This window comes from Strix aluco, chromosome 17 (genome assembly GCF_031877795.1).
Source record: "Strix aluco isolate bStrAlu1 chromosome 17, bStrAlu1.hap1, whole genome shotgun sequence".
Taxonomy (NCBI): domain Eukaryota; kingdom Metazoa; phylum Chordata; class Aves; order Strigiformes; family Strigidae; genus Strix; species Strix aluco.
In genome coordinates this window covers 794,920-814,616 of record NC_133947.1, presented here as the reverse complement: position 1 = coordinate 814,616, position 19,697 = coordinate 794,920, and the positions used below count along the sequence as shown (strand labels likewise).

Sequence of the window (19,697 nt, the reverse complement as noted above, 5' to 3'; positions counted from 1 at the left end):
TCCCTCTTTCTGCCTGCCCTTAGGGCTCCGTTTCCAGGTGATCCAAACATCAAAGCAGCCTCTGTTCACATCAGGCCTATTCTTCTCCCGTTGACCAAGCCCGTTCTGGTTTACTCTGTTTCTGTCCTCACAGTGATTTGGCTTCGTGTTCTTGGGGCTTTGAAAGTTGCTTTAGCAAGACCCGGACATCACAATGTCATTCTCTTTATGGGAATCTGCTTCAGTTTATCCAAAATATTTAATTGTCAGAGACCTCTGTATTCAGCAACAGCTGGTGAGAGGCCAAGTTACTGTCATGCCTGAAAGGTCACTGCTCAGAAGCTATTCTCTGCGGTGCCAAAGTGCCCCTTTGCTGTGTGCTGGCCATTATCAGGTCTGTCTTTATGGTAATTCAGGTTTCGTGTAGTGATTGCCCAAAGTATAAAGTGATTCAGGAGGGATGATAACATAACACCATATTGTTAACACTCTCTTCCACCTTATCAAATGTCATGATCTAGCCATGACAGCAAGGCTTTGTGCTCCCGAGGTGCCTGGCTGATCAGGTTGCAAGGAGAGTGACAACTCCGTAAGTACTTTGGCACCTTTGCCATCCCTTCCTTGGCCTTTAGCTAAGATATTTTTTAAAGCTGGAATTAATGTGTGACAAAAGCTGGCTAATCTGCTGGAAATACTTATTTCCAAGTTTGCAGAAAGTATTAACTGTGAGCAAGCATTTTTCTGGGCTATTATTCTTCAGAGCTGGGGAGCAGCCCCTCCGCCCTGTCGTTGATGAGCACAGCAGGGCAGTGAATAGTTCACCGCTGTCCCCTGGGCCGACGCATCCTCCGCTCCACCACGGAGCCTTTGCTGCGCGCGTGGGGACACGACCTGCGCACGGGGACACGGCTGGTCTGTGGCCTGCAGAGGAGGGTTTTCCTTTTCCTGCCCCAAAGAGCTGCTGCTCTGATGCAGCTCGAGGCAGGGGCTCCATGTGTCTGCGCGGTGCCGGTGATCGGGGCCGGGAGGAGGTAAAAGGGAGAAAACCAGCATGGCTGTGGGTGCACGTGACATGTTGGCTCAGCAGAAGCCTTTCCCCTTTTCTCCAGCCTGTAGCAGTAAAGTATCTGTCAGTAAATGAGCCGTGATGGACCAGGTAGGACACAATTTTTCAGCATGGAAAAAACCTGGCCACAAATCCGAGAGGGTGAAGGCCTGGACGGAGCTGACCCTGGGCAGTTGTGTGGCTGTTCCTCTCCTGCAGCACATTCGTTGCTTGGGCTGGTGTGGCAGGGAGGCCACCTCTCTTGATATGCCCACGCTGGGATCAACAGTCTTCAGAATGACCCAGAGCTGGCAAGCTCTAGCCTGGGAGCACCCTGGCTTCATGGTCAATGGCATCACCCTCTCAGCAGTATCTCCCTGTGGCAGCGCATCCCACCTCCAATCCTCCTGGCGTGCTCTGAGGCAGAAGTGATGGATGTGGAAATAACTCCATGCCAGTTATCCCAGTGCAGCGTTTCCAAATCAGGTGGTGTCTCTCGGAAGAGTCTGTCAGCTCAGGGTATCTGTAAAGCCGTGACACCCAGTCAATATGCCTTATCACGTGTGCCTATTCCTTCCCAATTCAACACCTCCTTTTCCTCAGTTAGCAAACGGATTATGAGCCATTCGGGTCGCTGGACAGGTGCTGGTGGCTTTGATAAATGTTGGGTAAGGTCACAGTCTGTGGGCAAGCCGGGGTGGGAACGCTGGGCATGTCCTGCTGGCCCGGACAGGGAATAGCTGGCTCTAACTCCACGGTCTGTCTTTGCACTGAGAAAGGTGCTGCCTGGTCCTTCAGTTGTCACCCATAACATGTGGCACGTTCCCACTGCATGGGCTTACAATAAGGGTAGAATGCTCAGTACTGCAGCACCAAAAACTGTAGAAGTACTTAACAGTGAGAGATAGCCAGTATTCTGACACATTTTTCAGTCAAAACCTCAATTATTTTTTTTTTTAAATAAAGTATCTTATCAGGGCATGACTTTTCAGCCATATCCACATCTTGACGCAAGAACAGCCCAAAAGGATGATGCACTAAATGAGGCAGCGGAGTGAGGACTGGCCGGGCCTGCCTCTGCACCGACAGGTCGTTGCTCAATGATTTACCTAACTCCCAACATCTCTAGGGAAATATTTGCAGTGGAAGTCACCAGAAACCATACACTGTTTGGTTTCCTCCCCCCAATTATTCTGGCTGTCCTCGACGACATCGTTTGCCTCTTTCCTGCTGCAGAGCTCTATATATGAAGACGCTCGATGCTGGTCACCGTCAGAAGACAGGGACATGGGCTGGAGAGCGCCTCGCACTCAAGAGCTTGGTCAGGTAAGACTGAACTTATTCCTCAGGAAGTGCGTCCTTAGCTTCTGCTTCTGCCAACCTGAATGCTTCCAAAGGAGAGCCCTTAATGTTCGTTCGGCAGTATTGGCTTTTTAGGAAAAATTGTTATTCTTGCCTGCTGCCTGCCTGAATCATGCTCCAACAAGTAACATGTGCGGTTTCTCAAGAACAGACGTGCGTGTTCACTGAATTTGCAGTCCTTGAAGAAGAAAGGTTATTTCATGGTTTTCATAAACAATTATCACTGAAATTATTTTTGGTACAGCTCTATTATCTGAGATAGGTTTTTAGCTAAGGTGAATTAGACCTCTCACACTTGTTTTGACCCCTTTTTGATGTGCTATTTACATTTAAATAGATTTGAGGCAATGAAGTTCATTATGGTTCTTTAAAAAAAAAAAAGCTACTTCAAGTTGTAGGTCACAGTGACACGGAAACTTTAAAAACTATTTTCTCCTTCTTCCAGTTCTAGCAAAAGGTGCTTTGATGCAGAGGGAAGCCTCAGAGGTTTGATGTTTGTGCAGAGATCACGACATTCGAACAAGGAGGTGCTCTCCTTACTGGCTGTGCGGGTGCATTTGTCCTCTGTAGATGCCACTGATTTTCCTTCCATGACCAGAGATGCTCATGTTGTCAGAAACATCCTGTTTTCCCATCATGCGGGATACAGGGTCTTGTTTCTTGGAGAAATTCCCACCCAGAGCAGACGCACCCCAGATCTCCAGATCAGTCACCAGCATCGCTGACCAGCGCTTGGGGATCAAAGCAGGAACAACCGAACAACCACTTGCTTTTCTCTTGCCTGCTGTGACGGTCGGTCTTTGGAGAAACTGTTGTTGCAGTTCTGCTTCCTCCCACAGGAAAGTCCCTTCAGGAGTTCTTCTATGCCCACCAGCGTGGTGAGGAGGTGGGAGAGGTGCCAGCAGCTTCCCCTCTGATTTTGTTTTCCCTGACAGGCATTCCTCCTTTTTCTTTCCTCCATCCTCCTCTCTCCTCCCTCCACTGCCTTGTGCTCACTCTCCCAGCACTGCACTGATGACAATCGCTTTCCCCAGTTCTCAGGACTGAAGATGTTTGGGTTCTCGGCTGTTTTGCTCCTCTGTAGCCTGCTGACACCTTCACAAGGACTCGCAATCAGGCTCTCGGCTGCCAAAGAGGGTGTCAATGGTAAGTGTATGGAAGAGACAGGATTTATCTTTTTGTTTTGAGACCAGTTCTGTTTTCCTGTCTCTTGACCATGCTCAGAAAATCAGAAGCTGGTCCAGATCTGTTCAGCAGAGTGGCAATGCTGGTAATTTGCATTTATAAAGCACTTTGGGGATGGCATTCAGATACTTTACAGTGGCTGGTGCCGCCACCCCTGTTGTGTAAAGAGGGAAACAGAGGGACAGTGGAGGGGAACGGACAGCCAGGCTGACACACCAAGTCCACATAGCTCACAGTGACCTCATCTTTTTTTGCAGAGCTTAAAGGTTCACAAGCCAAACTTGACCTCCAGAAGGTTCAAAGTGGTCGTGGCAAGAATCTGCTCAGTGGTCTACTTGGAAAAGATAATCCTCTTGACGGAGTCCTTGGCAAAGATGGTGCCCTTGGTGGTCTCCTTGGCAGAGATGGTGCTGTTGGCGGTCTCCTTGGCCTAGATGGTGTCCTTGGTGGTCTACTCGGCGAAGATGGTGCAGTTGGCGGTCTCCTTGGTGAAGATGGTGTCCTTGGTGGTCTACTTGGCGGAGATGGTGCTGTTGGCAGTCTCCTTGGTGAAGATGGTGTCCTTGGTGGTCTCCTCGGTGGAGATGGTGCTGTTGGCAGTCTCCTTGGCAAAGATGGTGTCCTTGGTGGTCTACTTGGCGGAGATGGTGCTGTTGGCAGTCTCCTTGGTGAAGATGGTGTCCTTGGTGGTCTCCTCGGTGGAGATGGTGCTGTTGGCAGTCTCCTTGGTGAAGATGGTGTCCTTGGTGGTCTACTTGGCGGAGATGGTGTTGTTGGCAGTCTCCTTGGTGGAGATGGTGTCCTTAGTGGTCTCCTTGACAGAGATGGTGTCCTTGGTGGTCTCCTTGGCAAAGATGGTGTCCTTGCTGCTCTCCTTGACAAAGATGGTGTCCTTGGTGCTCTCCTTGGCAAAGATGGTCTTGTTGATGATCTCCTTGATATTCTTGGTGGTCTCCTTGGCAAGAATGGTCTCCTTGGCAAAGATGGTCTCGTTGGCAATCTTCTTGTTAGAAATGGTGGAGATCTCGCAGGGTGAGTGAGAGTGGGAGACGGGTGTTTTTGGGCTGTCCTTGATGTGTCTGGGCCATGCTGGGGAAAGGAGGCTCTGGTCTGGAGCCTAATGTCTGAACACACGGGGTCCCCCTCTCCCCTCCTGGGGGAGTTCACAAACCAGGGTTCAGGTGTTGGGGGGTTCTGTAGGTGCCTGCCATGCAAAGGTGCTTTGTATGTGCCACAAGCTGCTCCTAGCTGGTGGGGATCCCTGCTGACCCAGGGCAGGGAGGACCCCAAGACCATGGCTCTGTGATAGGCGGCAGCGCTGGGGGCTGAGGGGACCGGGCATCCGCTGTACAAAGGGGTTACTTGCTGCTTTTTCCTTGTTTCAACCATCCAGGGTTAAAATTGTGAACAACACCCTTCCCAAAATAAGTCTGCGCTCCCTGCCAGGCTTTGGGCACCAGGTGGGCTTCAACACCCAGCTGCTGGTGGAGAGCACCAGGTACGGTGCGTCTGTCGGGAGCACGGCGCAGGGCTGGGGGGGCACCGTCTCTTTGGGAAGTAGACGGCCAGCAGATTCCCTGAGCCGCGTGCCGTGTTCCCCCCCGCAGCACGCCGGGCAGTGCGCTCTGTGAGCAGCTGGAAGCAGATGTGGTCATGCTGGTCCGGGACAAGTGGGCGACTCTCCAGAACGAGGAGGACTGCAGGACTTCTGACATAAGCATCCATGTGAGGTATCACCCGTGCGAGCGCGGTGCTCGTGGCCAGCATGCAGCCCCCGCAGCAGTGGGAATTTGGCCATTGAAGGCAGCACTTCCGTGCCTGATGCCTCGGAGGCTGAACTACCCGGCTGCTGACCTCAGAGGGGGGCTGCCGACCTTTCTTTTAAAAGTTGGGCTCAAGAAAGAATATTTCTGGGCTGTGCTGGGAACCTAGCACCAGGCCAGCTTCAGCGGGCTCGGTTTTGGTAATATTTTGGCACTGAATATGGCCCTGGAGAGTGCAGGCGAGGCCTCATATTTCTCTTGTGCAAAGTACTTTTATTTTCCAGCCATTAATCTACGTCACCTTTTATTTCCTGTTATCCTGTTACCCAGACCCAAAGTGCCACTTCTGGATCAGCCTTTAAAACACCTCCTTAGTGATGTCCTGCGTGAGCTGGTGAGTCTGCAACGTGATCTTCATGTGAGCCGTCAGCACAGCGCTGGGCAGGCTGGGCAGGCAGGCAGCGTGGGCAGGACAGGCAGCACAGGCAGGGCAGGCAGCACGGACAGGGCAAGCAGCACGGACGGGGCAAGCAGCGTGGACAGGGCAGGCAGCGTGGACAGGGCAGGCAGCATGGGCAGGGCAGGCAGCGTGGGCAGGGCAGGCAGCGTGGGCAGGGCAGGTAGCACGGGCAGGGCAGGCAGCATGGACAGGGCAGGCAGCACAGGCAGGGTAGGCAGTGTGGGCAGGGCAGGCAGCACGGACAGGGCAGGCAGCATGGGCAGGGCAGGCAGCCCCCATGGACGTGGCTGTTTGCACAGCTGTGGGCTCAGCTGGGGCAGGCAGCCCGTCCTTCCCGCCAACGGGCACCAGCACCTTGCCTGCACCTTTGCCTGTGCCAGGCTCTGCCGGCAATGAGGTTTCCGGGCCACGCGCTGGTTTAGTGGCTGCACTGGGCAAGTCTGACCCGGGTGGTGAAACCCCCCTGGGCTTAGAGGGGCCGCTCACTCGCCCGCCCGATGTTGAGCGCTGCCGTAATGGGGCATCGTCCCAAGCCCTGCCCGGCAGCGGCTCCTGCCCGCACGGTGCGTCCCCGGCAGAGCCAGGTTTTGCTGGTCCCAGGGCTCTGACCTCCCTCTGCCTCCCCAGGGGTGCAGCATCGTCAACAGCAGGCTCAGCGCAGTGAGCGCTCTGCTCGGCGCCGGGACCCGTAAGTGTTGGCACCCTCCTTTTCCTCTGCTCCCGTGTCAGCCCCTGCACTTAGTGTTGGTTGTTTTAATTTCACATTGGGTAAATACAAATATTTTAACTTCCTAAAAACCCAACTCTCAGCTCAAGCACAACATTCAATTTCCCTCACCCCCGAGCAGCAGCAGCCAGGTTTTCCTGCAGGAAGCCACTTCAGGAACTGTTGCTTTTAGAAACAACATTTTCTCTGCAAAACAGTGCTTTGAAGTGGCTTGTCCAGCTGGGAACGCTGGGAGCAGGAGCCGCCGTTGGTTCCAATACCTCTGGGTACCACTGGATTTGGGAGCAGCCCCTCTCGTTGCAGCCTAAATCCTTCCTCCCTGTGTCCCACAGCTGCGCTCCCGCTCGGGGCTCTGGGAGATCTGCCCCCCTTCTCCATCATCAGTGGTGACGCAATCCAGCTGGATCTAAACGTAAGTGCCTCTGCTTCCCCCGGCCCAAAACCCTTGACTTAGTGAGTTTGGGTAATTCAGCCACATGTGGTGGCTACTTGCCGAAGGCTCCTCTTAGCCCAGCTGGAATGCTTCAGGAAAGCTGGGAGGTGCTGATGGTCCAGCAGCGTCTGTTCTAATGCCACCACTGGGTCTCTATCTTATTTTTTGCTTGCTAATTCTTGAGGGCAGCATGAGCCAGATTGGCTTGACGCTGCTTAATTAAGCATAATTACAGCACTCTCGTAGCTGTTAATCAGAAAAGCTTAATTTCATACAGGAGCAGTGGTCACCAATCACAAGCAGGTTCCATTTATAAGTGGTTCATAAAAGTTTGGTTTGTAATTGATAACGACCAAAATCGGGCCAAAAATATTGGCAACGCGTCTTCCCGAGCGGGAGACGTGCCAGTGTTTGAGGGGAGAAGCTGCGGCAGCTGCAGCCCTCGGCTCTGCTGGAACAGGCTGAAGCAGCCGCAGGTTTATTAAAGCTTCGATTAACCCCGCGGGAGCCTCCCCGCGAGGCCCACGGGTGGGCAGGGTGCGACCACAGCCCTCCGAGCCCCGCCGACGTCCCTCCCCTGCTCTGTCCCCTGCAGCTCCTCACCGGGGATGCGGAGGGGGACACGGTGGCCTCCACGCAGGGACCACTTGCTGCCACCCTGCTGCTGGCCACCGGCCATCCGCCGCGGCTCGGCCTCTCCCAGCGCGCCCTCAGCGTCCTGATGCAGCCGGTCCTGGGGCAGGGAGCCTTCAGCCGCAACATCACCGGCTCCATGGTGGGTCACCACACTGGGTTGGGGTCCTGGTCGCTTTTGGGTGACCCAAGGGTGCTTGTGGGGTCCGGCCCAGCCCAGCACGGGCTTTGCACAACCCCTCCCGGCCCCCGACGCCGCTGCCGCTGTTCCCGCAGGTGCCCGATAGCGTCTCGCTGTCCACGTCCGCCCTCCTCCCGCTCATCCCCCAGGTCAGCCACCTCCTCTATGTGTTGATCTCCAACCCCACCGCCCACCCCAGACACGCACAGACCCCCCTTGCCCTGACCCCACCCTCCGCCCCGTGCAGCTCGCCCAGATCCTGCCCCGCTCTCTGCCGCTGGAGCTGCGCGTGAGGGTGGCCAACGAGCCGGTGATGGCCCTGAGGGACAGAAGAGCCTCCGCCACCCTCAAAGCCTCCATCGACATCTTCAGCCCTGCCCTGCAGTCCTCCCAGAGGCCCCTCTTCTCCCTCGACACGGTGAGTGGGCTCCTGGGGGCCGAGTCCTCTGAAACAGGGCGCAGGGTGAGTCTGGCTGTTCTGTGGCATCCCCGCGCCTTGTCCTGCCCTCAGCCCAGCGGTACTTGTGCTTTGGTATTTACTACATCTTCAGAGTGGTGGTGCCCGGTCCTTTACAAATGCTCATAACCAAGTGCAAGTGAGATGTTTAAGGAATAATACAAAATAAAGACAGGAAGGGTGAACCCCAGGGAGAGAGATACATGATGCCATCCATCAAAAAAATGCCATTTCTAGGCACAGACAGGTGTTTTTTCAAAGAATGAGTTATTTACAAATACTCTGGGTTTTCTTTTCAGTCTTGGGCGCTACCTCATTTCTTCTGTTGTTCCAATTTCAGGACATGGTTCTGAATGTCGTCCCGTGGGTCTCGGATGGCAAACTGCGAGTGTCCCTGGCTCTGGACAGGTAGAGCTGCGGGCAGGGAAGGGGCTCTGCCTGGGGACCCTCCGGGAGCCCGACACCATGGGGCTGGTGGCCGTGACTGGGGAGCGCGGTGTAGGTGTGGTAGAGATGTAAAGGGCTGCCAGAGCTTTCCTGCCTCTTCCCAGCCCCAACCTCAGCCCCCTCTGAAGTGATGAGAGAGTTGTAAAAAAGTTGCCCTGTTTTCCAAATCCTTGTATCTGTATGTGGGTGAGACAAATCCCAGACCAAGAAAGGGTCTGAGCTGCGTGTGGAAAGCTGGGGGAGGGCTGCACCCGATGCACCCCGACTCCGCCTTGTTTTTATCTTTTGTAGCATCAACGTGACACGGGCACCCCCGGGACTCAACCTTCTCGGTGTAAGTGCACACAGCTGGGGACTGAGGCGCTGCAGTGAGTGCTCTGATGGTCAGAGACTGTGTAGGGAAGGAGAACAGAAATGCCAATTTTTCTTCAGTCTTTGTTTCTTCTTCTCTTGGCAGAGGCCAGTCGTTGCCTGCCCTGTCGATCCCCTGTGCCCTGGGTGTATGTGTTCACTTGCTGGCAGCGCACAGGGGTGTTGGGGGAGGAATAATCAGGAAGAAATGACCCAAAGAGCGTGTCCCTGTGCTCACCCTCAGTCCTGGAAGGGTTTCGCTGAAGGACACTTCCCAGCTTTTGTGTTTCATAGCTCTGAACATCCTGCAGGGACAGAGCTGAATTGATAAGCAGGGACAGAGCTGAATTGATAAGCCTGACCTGGCTGGTTTCATCCCAATAATTGTTGCTCTCATCTTCAGACACTGACCCACGTCTCCTTTCCCTGCAGGTCTCCCCGCTCGCAGGGTGGCTCAAGCGAGTCCTTGCAGCTGCGTACATACCTGCCATTAACGGTACGGCCGGGCTCTGGGTCCCCTCTTCTCTCAAACTGTCCCCCTTCCCTCTCTGCCCGCGTTCGGGGTCCCCCCCCGCCCCGTGACAAGGTGCTTCCGCTTGCTCTTGCAGATGCCTTGCACGTGTCGGTCCCTCTGCCCAACATCCTCAACGCCAGCCTCAGGGAGGCCCAGGTGGACGTCACCGACGTAAGGATCGCGTGTGCCCCAGCGCTGCCGTCCCGGGGAGCGAGGGACGTGCCCACCCCGGGCAGGGCCCTGCCGAGCCCAGAGCCCCGCGCCGCCCCGGCCAGCCCCATTTCCCACGGGCTGCTCTTCCAGGAGCCTGTGTGGGCCCACAGGAAAACCACACCTGGGATATAGGGAAAAGCTGGTGAAAGTCCAAACGAGAAAAGTGAATGTTTTTTGTGCTGCTTCTCCCAGGCAGACGACTCTCCCCACCAGCCCGCTCTAAAAGGATCCTGCTCGGGAGGAGCCCTGACCCAGCTCACCGTCTGAGGCAGGCACCGCGCCGCGAGCGCCGGAGCCCTGCTCCTCTCTGCTGTCTCCATCTTCATTTTCCCTTGAGCAACCCCCTGCGTTGCTGCTGTAGCCGGGGGGGAACAGGCGACCGTCTCTGGTCGGTCCTGCCACAGCCTGGCATCAGGGTAGGGAAAGCTGCTCGGCTGGCGGGTGTTGGGGGGGTGTCTGTGGCCCCTTTTAACATCCGTGGTCAGGAAGCAGAGCTCTTTCTTAGACATAAGGGTTGGTCTCTTATTGCTCTCTCAATAAAATCTTTATCTGTCTCAGTATTTCTCTCTCTGAATATTTATTTGGTTGGGCTTTCTGGCTGCCAGCATCCATTTGTCTGCACCGTGCCCCTATGCCAGACGGCCCACGGAGCCTCCTTGGCGATGCGGCCGTACCTGCAGCGAGCGAGCTGGTACCCGACAGAAAATGTTTCTGGAGCTCAGGTGGTGGCACAGGGCGTGAAGCAGCAGCTCAGGCGGGAGCTGGGGTTCGGTGCTCACGGGTACCGCTTGTGCCAGGCTGAGGAGGGGCAGAGGACGGGTCCTCGGCGCGGGTTTAGCAAAGCGTTTGCTGACATTTCCCGTTTATTTGGGGCTCTTGTTGCAGCCGCTGCAGGGGGGCAGCTCCTTGCCAGGCGCTCGTTTGCAGCACATCCCCCATGGTGCTTGTTGTGCAAGGCTCTGTTCAGAGCCAGGCAGAGATAAGCTGAGCTTATGCCTTCCTGCTGCTTTGTTTAGGAGCCTATTATCCCCTTATTGTGTAAGATGCACCAGGTTGTTAGCAGCACATTTTATCTCAGGAAGTTATTAAGTGTTGAGGTCACCAGGACAAAAGTGCCCTTTTGTGCTGGAGCTGAAGTGGAGCAGCTCGTCCCCACCCCGTGCAGGGGCTTTTCTGAGGCTGTGGAAATAGTCTGTGGCTGGGGGGACAAGAGGGATGATCCTCAGGAACTGCTTCGCAGGTCGAGTGTTAAAGGAGATAAAAATCTCCCGGTGCTTCTCTGGAGCCTCCCCATGTGCTTGCTGGAAGCTTGAAAAATTACCCCGATGCGGTAGTTTGTGTGTGACAGCCGGTGTGCAAGTGTTAGCGGGGATTTGTCTGAATAAGCTGATTTTCCAGCACGACTCTTTCGGGCTCAGAGGCAGCCTCACATGCTGCAGCCCCAGGCTCAGGCTCCTTCTCCTTTGCTGGAGCTCTGGGCTCTTGGGTAAGAGCTCTGCCTGATAACGGGTGTCCAATAACCTCTTGCTCAATGCTTTTCTCTGTTTTACAAATCTTTATTTATATTGGAATATATTAAAACCACAAATGCTGTTTTATACGCTCAATCCACTAGCCCAGCTTTTACAATTTAGGCATCTTTCCACATTTTCTGCATCAGCCTCACTATATAAGGACCCCCCGTTCCCACACGTTAAAGCGGAGGTGCCTATGGCCGGCTGCAAGCTCTGCCCTTGACCCAGAGCTGAGCACCGAAGACCAAAGCCAGGCTTTGAAATTCAGGATAAGGCCAGGTAAAGACAGACGGTCGCAGTAGTGGTACGGGGTGTTGTAGGCTTGGGGGGACAGAGCCCCCATTTTACCTACAAGCCTTACAATGTACTCTGGTGAGCAAGGAAAAATCACAGGAATAATACCAATAATGGTAGAAATGCAGGTAAGTAATTCTAGTTTATATTTAGTGACTAGCCTGAAAAAATCAGAAAAGAAGGTTGCTACAGTAAAATGAAAACCCTTCTCTGAAGAAAAAACCATGTTCATTTGACAGAAGTTAGGGATTTTTATGTTGCAATCTCCTTTTATGGTTATTATTATTTTTATTGTTACAAGGTTAAAACATGCCATTTTAAAAAGAAAGGCTTTATTCCAAATGTTGGTTGTGAGTATAATTGCAGCATTAATTTGCATACCCATTTACAGGGGGGTTATTAGCGAGGGAAGCTCAGTGTAGTCCAAGGGTTATGAGTAACGATTTCATACTGTAAGTTTAAAATTATGTCACAGCGACCAGGGATGGAAAGGGGCAGGTTGCTCGGGGTGCCCAGAAATGGGAATAAGCAAACAGGCGCTGGGGTTGTGCAGAAAGTGGCTTGACAAGGTCCTGCAGATGCGTATGGACACCCCCTCTCCCCGCTTTGTGTGTCCAGATCTAGTTCCCAACTCGTGCTCTGGTCCTCCTACAGCTCGTGTGCTCTATTGACTGAAACATTTTCCCCTACTCGGAATATCCGAGTGCCCTTCACCTCCGGGGCTCGCCCAGCCTATCCCCACCCTTCTCCCGTTGTCCCTTCCCAGGTCCTGCCGGCACCCGCAGCTCTCCCGGCCGAGCAGGGGACACCATGGCAGCGGCTCTGGGCATCGCCCTCCTGTACGCGCTGCTGCCGCCGTCGCTCAGCCAGCCCAGCGCTGCCGTCCTCAGGCTCAGCAAAGGTGTTTTAAGCGATGGTGAGTCACTCTGCCTCCTCCTCGGGGGACCCTGGGGGACCAGCGGGGTGGCACGGTGGTACCAGCACCGCCCCATCAGCCGGGGAAGGGAGGGGAATTGCAGGTGGCAGGGGAAGAGCACGAGGCTGGCGTGCAAACCGCCCCCTCCACGCTGAACCCGGAGTCACTGTTTATGGAATTAAAATTTCAACTGGCCAGGGTCCTAAAAGGAGAAAGACGTTGCTGGTGTGGAGGATTGCTCCTCCCGGGAGCCCGCCCGGCTCAGGAGGTGTGAGCCACACGGCACCTCAGTTATCTCACATTTAGGATTTATCAATGCCCAACCCTGTGCCTGTGCCACACCATTTTCTGTCTTGCTGGTGCGGCTGCAGACACGTTCCCCTGCGCTGCTTTACACAGGTCTTAAGGTGCCTCCTGCCCTGGAGCCCAAAGCTCTTTTTCTGTTGCATCATAAATGGGAAAAACTGGCAGCAGGTAGATGGAGACTGGGCCAGGCAGTGATGGTGACGGGGAGCACGAGCTCCTCGACAGCCCACGCTTGAGGAACACAATGTGTAACAGTGCAGGCAGGGGGCTGGCAGCTGCCTGCCGCTCCCTGCTCAAAGGCTGCGGCGGTGGCCGGGGGGCTGACGGCGGGCGACGTCTCCAGCTCTTACAGGCTCACTCCGGCAAGGCGATGTCCTCCAAGGCACCCTCGGAGAGGTGCCACTCGGCAGCGGACGTCCCGGCACGGATGGAAGGGGAGACCTGCTGGGTGGCCTCGGAGGAGGGGTCCTTGGTGGCGGCGGTGGTGGTCTGCTTGGTGGTATTACTGGTGGCTTGCTGGGCGGCGCTGGTGGAGGGCTGCTGGGGGGGCTGACTGGAGGACTGCTTGGTGGAGGGGGTGATGCTGGTGGTGGCTTGCAGGGTGGTGGGCCCAGAAACCCTCCCAGAGGCTGGCCGGTGGCTGGTGGCAATGTCCCCAGGGATGGCATCCCCGCGGGGGGTGCTGGAGGAGCACTGGGACAGCGAGGTCTGCTCGGTGACGGGGGTGTCCTCGGCACGGCAGGGATCCTCGGTGGCCCCCGTGGCCTTCTTGGCAACGGAGGGCTGCTGGGAGGCGGCGGCCTGCTCGGCGTCCTCGGGGAAGGCGGCTTGCTCAGCACCGTCCAGGGGCTCACTGGGTAAGGACAGCACCCTGCACTCTCCTTGCAGGGGGGGCAACCTCCGTGCTGTCTGGGGGGGCAGTGGTGGTGCTTCAGTAGATGCTCAGATCTGCTCTGGAGCTGAGTTTTGGTGCTGCCTGGAAGCCCTGCCAGGTTTGCATTGCTGGTGCCAAAAGAGCCTCTTGAGCTGCACAAGGAAAGTTAAACAGCAGGTGAAAGGCGCTTGCCCGTCCATAGAGGGTGCACCGAGCCGCGCCTCGGCCCCGGGCAGCAGTGCCCCCACTCCCAAGCCAACCCTCACTTGTTTGCCACCGTCCCATTTAACTCTTATTTGAAGCCCAGCACCAAGCAGAAGCACAAGCAATAAGGCAGCGACTAGAACAAAGCTTCTGATAAAACTGCAAAATAACTAAAACGGGAAAATAACTGAGGAAACTTGGTGTCTTTTGCCATTTCTGGGCTAAACGGCCTCTGACTCGCCCAGCACTTGAGCAGTGAGTGGGTTTGTGCGAGCGGCAGAGCCGGGTGGTGGGGTGCTGGGCTCAGAGTCCTCACGTGTCATGTCCCTTTGCTGTCCCCTCAGGCTGAGGATCGTGGGGCTGACGCTCCCCAGGGTGTCCCTGCAGCTCCTGCCTGGCGTCGGCGTCCACCTCAACCTCTACACCCGGGTGGCCCTCGATGCCAAGTGGTAGGTTGGGCTGGTGGCACCACCAGGACGGGTGTCTCGGGGCGGGGGGACACTGCTCCTCTGAAGGTTGCTCCCTCCCCTTTGCGCAGCCTCCTGGGCTTGCTTGACATCGCAGTGGAGGTGAACATCACGTCACGGGTCAGGCTAACCATGGACAGCACAGGCTACCCCAAACTGGTGGCAGAAGGATGCGATACCCTCCTTGGTGGCATTAAAGTCAGACTCCTGAGAGGGTGAGTGACGGAGGTGGATGCCAATGCGGGTGTGAGCCACTTTGCCATTGGGCTTTGTCAGCCCCAGCCCGCACCTGCAGAGCGGCAACAGCATGAGGATGTTTCCCCATCGCGTGGCTCAGTCCCGCGGTGGCTGCGACACCGGCTGCCGCTGTCCCTGAGGTGACAGTCACCCACCGGCCACGTCACGGGGCTGAGCAAAGGGCTGCTCCTGGTGGTGGTGGTCCCTGCGTGCCCCTCATGCAGTCACAGTAAAATTGTCCCCACAGCAGCCCCAGAGGGTCATTTCTGTCCCATGTGCCACATTCATGGGTCATTTTAACAGACATTGCGCAGGGTCTTCTGAAACGAAGCACATGGTCTGTGAATCACAGAAACCACTTGGGCTGAGGTTGTTTCTGCTCATTTAGGGAGGCTAAGGAGACCTAGTAGATAAAAGGCAGCAATAAATTTCCCACTGGCTATTTTGGGATGCAAATTACACTTATCTCATGCAAAATCCCAGCATTCATGATTCACTTTGCTGCTGCAATTGCCTTGCTCCGGGAGGTCTGTGCTATTCACAGGGAATTGTTTAACAAGACCCATTTACTTTGCAGCAGGTTTTTTTCATGGTGCTCCTTTATTTTTCCACAGCCTGCTCCCAGTTGTGGATAATTTATTGGCAAGTGTCCTGAACAGACTTCTTCCTAATCTGGTAAGTCAGAAAAAAACCTCCGCTCCAGATAGGAGCGATGAGTCTGAAAAGCTGCAGTGCAGCTCCCCGCAGCATCACTCATGTCCTGGCTGCTGTCCCCGGGCTGCTGCGTCCCCCTGCCCAGTGGTTTGGGATTAGTGGGGGACACACGCCATGTCCCCACCTGCTTGGGAGAAGCTGCTGCCTCCTTCCAAACACAAGGCCAGCGGGTCTGGCCCAGCTCTGCCCAAGAGCCTGGGAGTTTCTGGGCTGATTGAATCTCTTCTCCATCCTCAAAGCCCTGGGGCCTCTCCAGCCGCCCCAAGGGGGCTCCAGGGACCCAGGCCTAACCCTGCTTCTCTGACAAAGGACAAGGTGCCCAGGGCCCGATCCAGAGCGGGTGCAGCCTCAGCAGAACAGCAGAGTCACCAGCGGGTGCTGCCACCCCCGCGCCCAGGGCTCCCATCCCCGGGGAGAGCGCGGCAGAGCCGAGCTGGGCTGCGTGTCCTTGTCGGGCTCCGCACGTGGGTCACTCACTGCCCCTCCCCGGCTCTTGCAGCTCTGCCCCGTGGTCAACATCGCCCTGGGACTCGTCAATGACCAGCTGGGTCTTGTGAACTGTAAGTGCTTGCGGGGTCCCACACCTTGCCCTGCCTTGCCCCTTGTGTCCCCTCCGCTCTGGCTGCATGAGGACTGTGACACTTTCACCTCCACTGCTGCACCCCAGCTGGGAAGAGCAGACCCCCCGCTTCACCCTGCGGACCCCCGGTCTGCCCCATGCTGGGAGCAGGGCCCCCCCGGGCAGCAGCCAGGGGAGCAGTGCCCCAGCACACTGCAGGATACGCTCCCCTCCCCACATCTCCCCTTTCCCTGTCTTTAATTGTGGGCAGAAGGACCCATGGGTGCATAAAGGTGGCATTAACGGGGGCTGTGAGCTGCCCCCTCCATGTGCAGCGGTGGCACGCACGGCTCGTTAGGGAAACGACGTCTCCTGCAGTATTGCTGCTCTGCACAGAGCACTCGGAGATGGGGCCAAGCGGCTGCCCTGAGCCCGGGCTCCTCTGGGAGGAGAAGAGCTGCCAGGTGGGGGAGCGGGTATTTGCACCCAAGCCTGGCAGGGAATCACTGACTCCCCTCCTCTCCCCCAGCACTGGTGCCCCTGGGTTTGCTGGGCAGTATCCAGTACACTGTGTCCAGCCTTCCCCTGGTAACCGGCCAGTTCCTCGAGGTAGACTTGAACGTAAGTCCTGCACCTTCCATCCACGTACGAGGTTTAGGATATCTTGCTTGGGTTCGGGTGGGTCTCCTTGGGCTGCCTACACCTGGGCAGTGGCCTCTGAGGTCTCTGTGGAAAGCTCGGGGAGGTGCCAGCTCGGTGCCCAGCTCTTGCTGCCGTCGCCGTCACGGGAGAGCGCAGCGGGGTTTGGATTTCATGAACTCTGCAGAAGGAAGTGTCACAGCCCCTGCCTTGGCGTGGTCGTGCATGCAGCGATTTCACGCTGAAGGTGCATGAAGTTAACCGTAAAGGCAAATATTGCGAACATTTTGGCCTCTGCTTCCTTCCCCTGTACCTCCAGGCCGTTGTCAGGCAAGCGGCAGGAGGCCTGGTGGACGTTCCACTGGGAAAGCCAGAAACTGTCCCCACGCCACCATGGGTCCCCATGCCGCCCCTGCCACCCATGGCAGACACCGGCTCCTCCCAGCTGGGCCTCTCCGTGAACTTCCTCAGCTCGATGCTGTCTGTCCTGCAGAAGGAGGGTGCCCTGGACCTGGACATCTCCACCGGCATGGTGAGTGGGGAGCGCGGCCTGGCTCTGGCCTTGGAAGGACTCAGTGGTGTCGGACGCGCAGCCCGCTCCTGCCATGCGACACCTTCGCACCTCCGTGCCGTTTGTCAGGGTCTCTGCTATCTTAGGGCAAAAAACGTGAAGGAACGACGAGGTGGTAAAAGCCTCAGGTGTTGCTGGTGAAAGCAGATTCTGCTGGAAAGCGCCACACACAGAGGCAGCATTTCTCTCTTTGTCACAGTTTCCTGAGCTCCCGCCGCTGACGACATCGACCCTTGGAGCCCTGGTTCCTGCGGTGAGTCCTGGTTCCCCCTTGCACCTCAAGTAACCTGGTCAGAGAAGCAGCGCCCGGGGCAGGGGGGTCTCCCTGTCCCTTCCTCCACAGACACATCATCTCAGATGTCCCACGGACTTGAACGAGCTCTGACTTCGGTCCACAACTGGGAACAGCAACACTCCAGAGCCCAGTTTGTCACCCTGTCTTCTGCAGCTCTCCTGGGTCACGGACGAGCCATGGGGCTGCCCCATCTGCACGGATGTGGGGCTGTCGGCTCCTCCGGCCAGGACAAGATGCTCTCAGCAGGGCTCAGGGCTTGGCTTCACCCCAGCCAGCTGAGACACCGATTGTTGGACTGGAGCAATTCAGGATCGGATCTGTCCCCTGAGCGCAGCACGGCACACGTGCTGCCGGAGCAGGCAGCCTGCTCTGTGGTTCCTGGTTGCAGCACCATTTGTGCTCCTGCCAGCAGAAACTTTCTATTTTTGGCTGTTGACAGGTTTTCAAAGCATACCCCGAGTCACATGAATTGCTGCTGAAAATTGCAGTCTCTGAAGCACCGGTGGTGACCTTAAAGAAAAATAAAGGTGTGATCCAGCTCAGGGCTACAGCAGAGGTGATGGTGATCCACTCAGATGATCTCCAGAAGTCTCTCTGCCTTCTGAATGTCGTATGTATGAACAACCCATGCAGAAATTCCTCCTGCAGTTTCCCCCTCCCCACACAGCCGGCACGGGGGTGCCCGTGGATGGGACCTGCACCCGACGTGACACGGCTGGGCAAGGGCTGGAGGAGCGACCCCTGCCCTGAGCTCTCTCTTTGACCACAGGATGCCTCCTTGCTGGCCCAGTTTTCAGTTGAGGACAACAAACTGAAGATCAGAGTCAGCCTGGAGAAGTAGGACACTGGTCTTCATCTGGGGGGTGGCTGGGGGTGGCCATGGACATGGGACCTCTTGGGCTGCGTGACGATGAGGGCATCGGCAGGTCTGGGTCAGCAGAGGAACGCCTGGACTTTACTCACCTCTGCTTCCTCCTGCAGGACTGGTCTCTCCTTGGTGTCTTCATCCATCGGTGATTTTGATGTAAGAGCACAAACAGCCTCAGCACATGTAAAATCTATTGCAGAAAGCAAAGTGCTGGTAGATACTGGCTTGGGAGAAATAAGGGCCAGTTACGGTGTAATGGTTGTGTTGTACTTTGGATAGCACCTTCCTGTCACCTCTGGGGATGGATTTTTTTTTCATGGATGATCCATGAGCAATTTTCAGAAAAAATCCTCACTGAGAGGGAGAGGTTTTGGGTCCTCAGTGAACCACAGACCAACCCACACATGTCCATGACATCCCTGTAGGACGTGCTGGGGGAGGCTCATCCTGGTGCCTCACAGGGGATGATGGCAAAAGTTGGGAGGAATCCTGGGCTCTCCTGCTGCAGGAGACCTGTGGACAAAGCGTGGCTGGCTTCCAGCGGGCAGCCGGGGGGAAAGGGCCCGTGGAATGGCATTATTTTGGGACTAAAAATTGGCCATAGAATGCTCAAAGTCCAATTTCTGTGAAATCGGGAGTCTGCATTAGCTGGGTGTGGAGCTGGAGCACTGGGGGTTCAGGTTGGGTTTAGCAGGTGTGAGCGGAGCATCCCCACCTGCCCACAGTGAGGCTGGGCTGACTGCGGGACCGGGACTGGCAGCAGCACTACGTGACCCCTCTCCACATTGCAGGTCTCGCTCCTGAAGATGCTCGTTGGCCAGATTTTCGACGTTGCCTTCCTGCCTGCAATGAACAGTAAGGGACTCTTACACCCGGTCCGTGTGTTGGTGTGTGCTGGGCTGTGCGCTCTGCGGCAGTTTCTGGAGGTGTAACTCACCTCGCTGTGTGGAGTTGCCCAGACGTGGGTCCAACATGCTGGGGGAGGCTTGTTGCAGGTGGCAGCATCTTGCCGGGAGGTGAACCCCCACATCGTGGAGCAGGGGCCTCGCAGCCCCCTCACAGGGCAAGAGCAAACAATGTGTGTTGCCGAAACGCCAAGTCCCACCACACAAAACCTTTCTGGAGAGCCTTGCTGGCGGAGGGAGGGGTTTGCACGCAGGGAGGATGGTGTTGGGGACCGAGCCCTGGGCAGGAGCTCGGCAGTGACCCCCCCTCCTGCAGCACTGAGCTGGCTTGTGACCCGCAGGCGTGCTGGGAGTGGGGGTCCCCCTCCCCAGGCTGCTGAACATCGACTTCACCAACGCGGACATCGACGTCATCGAAGTAAGTGCTCGGGTGTTCCCTGAGGTTCATCCACCAGCTCCTCAGCTCCGCGCCAGAGAAAAGGCAGCGCCCGTCGCTTGCGCAGAGGATGGTGAGAGTGAAGGTGACCCCTTTGCTTCACCAGGATCTCATGGTGCTGTCGGCGTGAGCGGGGGACACCGGGCTG

At 56.2% G+C, this 19,697-nt stretch overlaps 1 protein-coding gene across 1 annotated transcript; it reads left to right on the top strand.

Moving 5' to 3' along the window:
• Window positions 1-10,412: 10,412 nt before the first annotated feature.
• On the top strand, window positions 10,413-19,679 carry BPIFB4 (BPI fold containing family B member 4). The gene is made up of 20 exons (XM_074843573.1): window positions 10,413-10,531; window positions 10,636-10,690; window positions 11,169-11,236; window positions 12,034-12,140; window positions 12,325-12,474; window positions 13,124-13,255; window positions 13,469-13,637; window positions 14,203-14,307; window positions 14,397-14,540; window positions 15,177-15,237; window positions 15,776-15,836; window positions 16,365-16,456; window positions 16,794-17,006; window positions 17,245-17,298; window positions 17,780-17,950; window positions 18,110-18,177; window positions 18,322-18,364; window positions 19,000-19,063; window positions 19,455-19,531; window positions 19,656-19,679. The coding sequence occupies exons 1-20, from the start codon at window positions 10,413-10,415 to the stop codon at window positions 19,677-19,679; spliced, it is 1,977 nt and encodes a 658-aa protein (XP_074699674.1).
• Window positions 19,680-19,697: the final 18 nt, after the last annotated feature.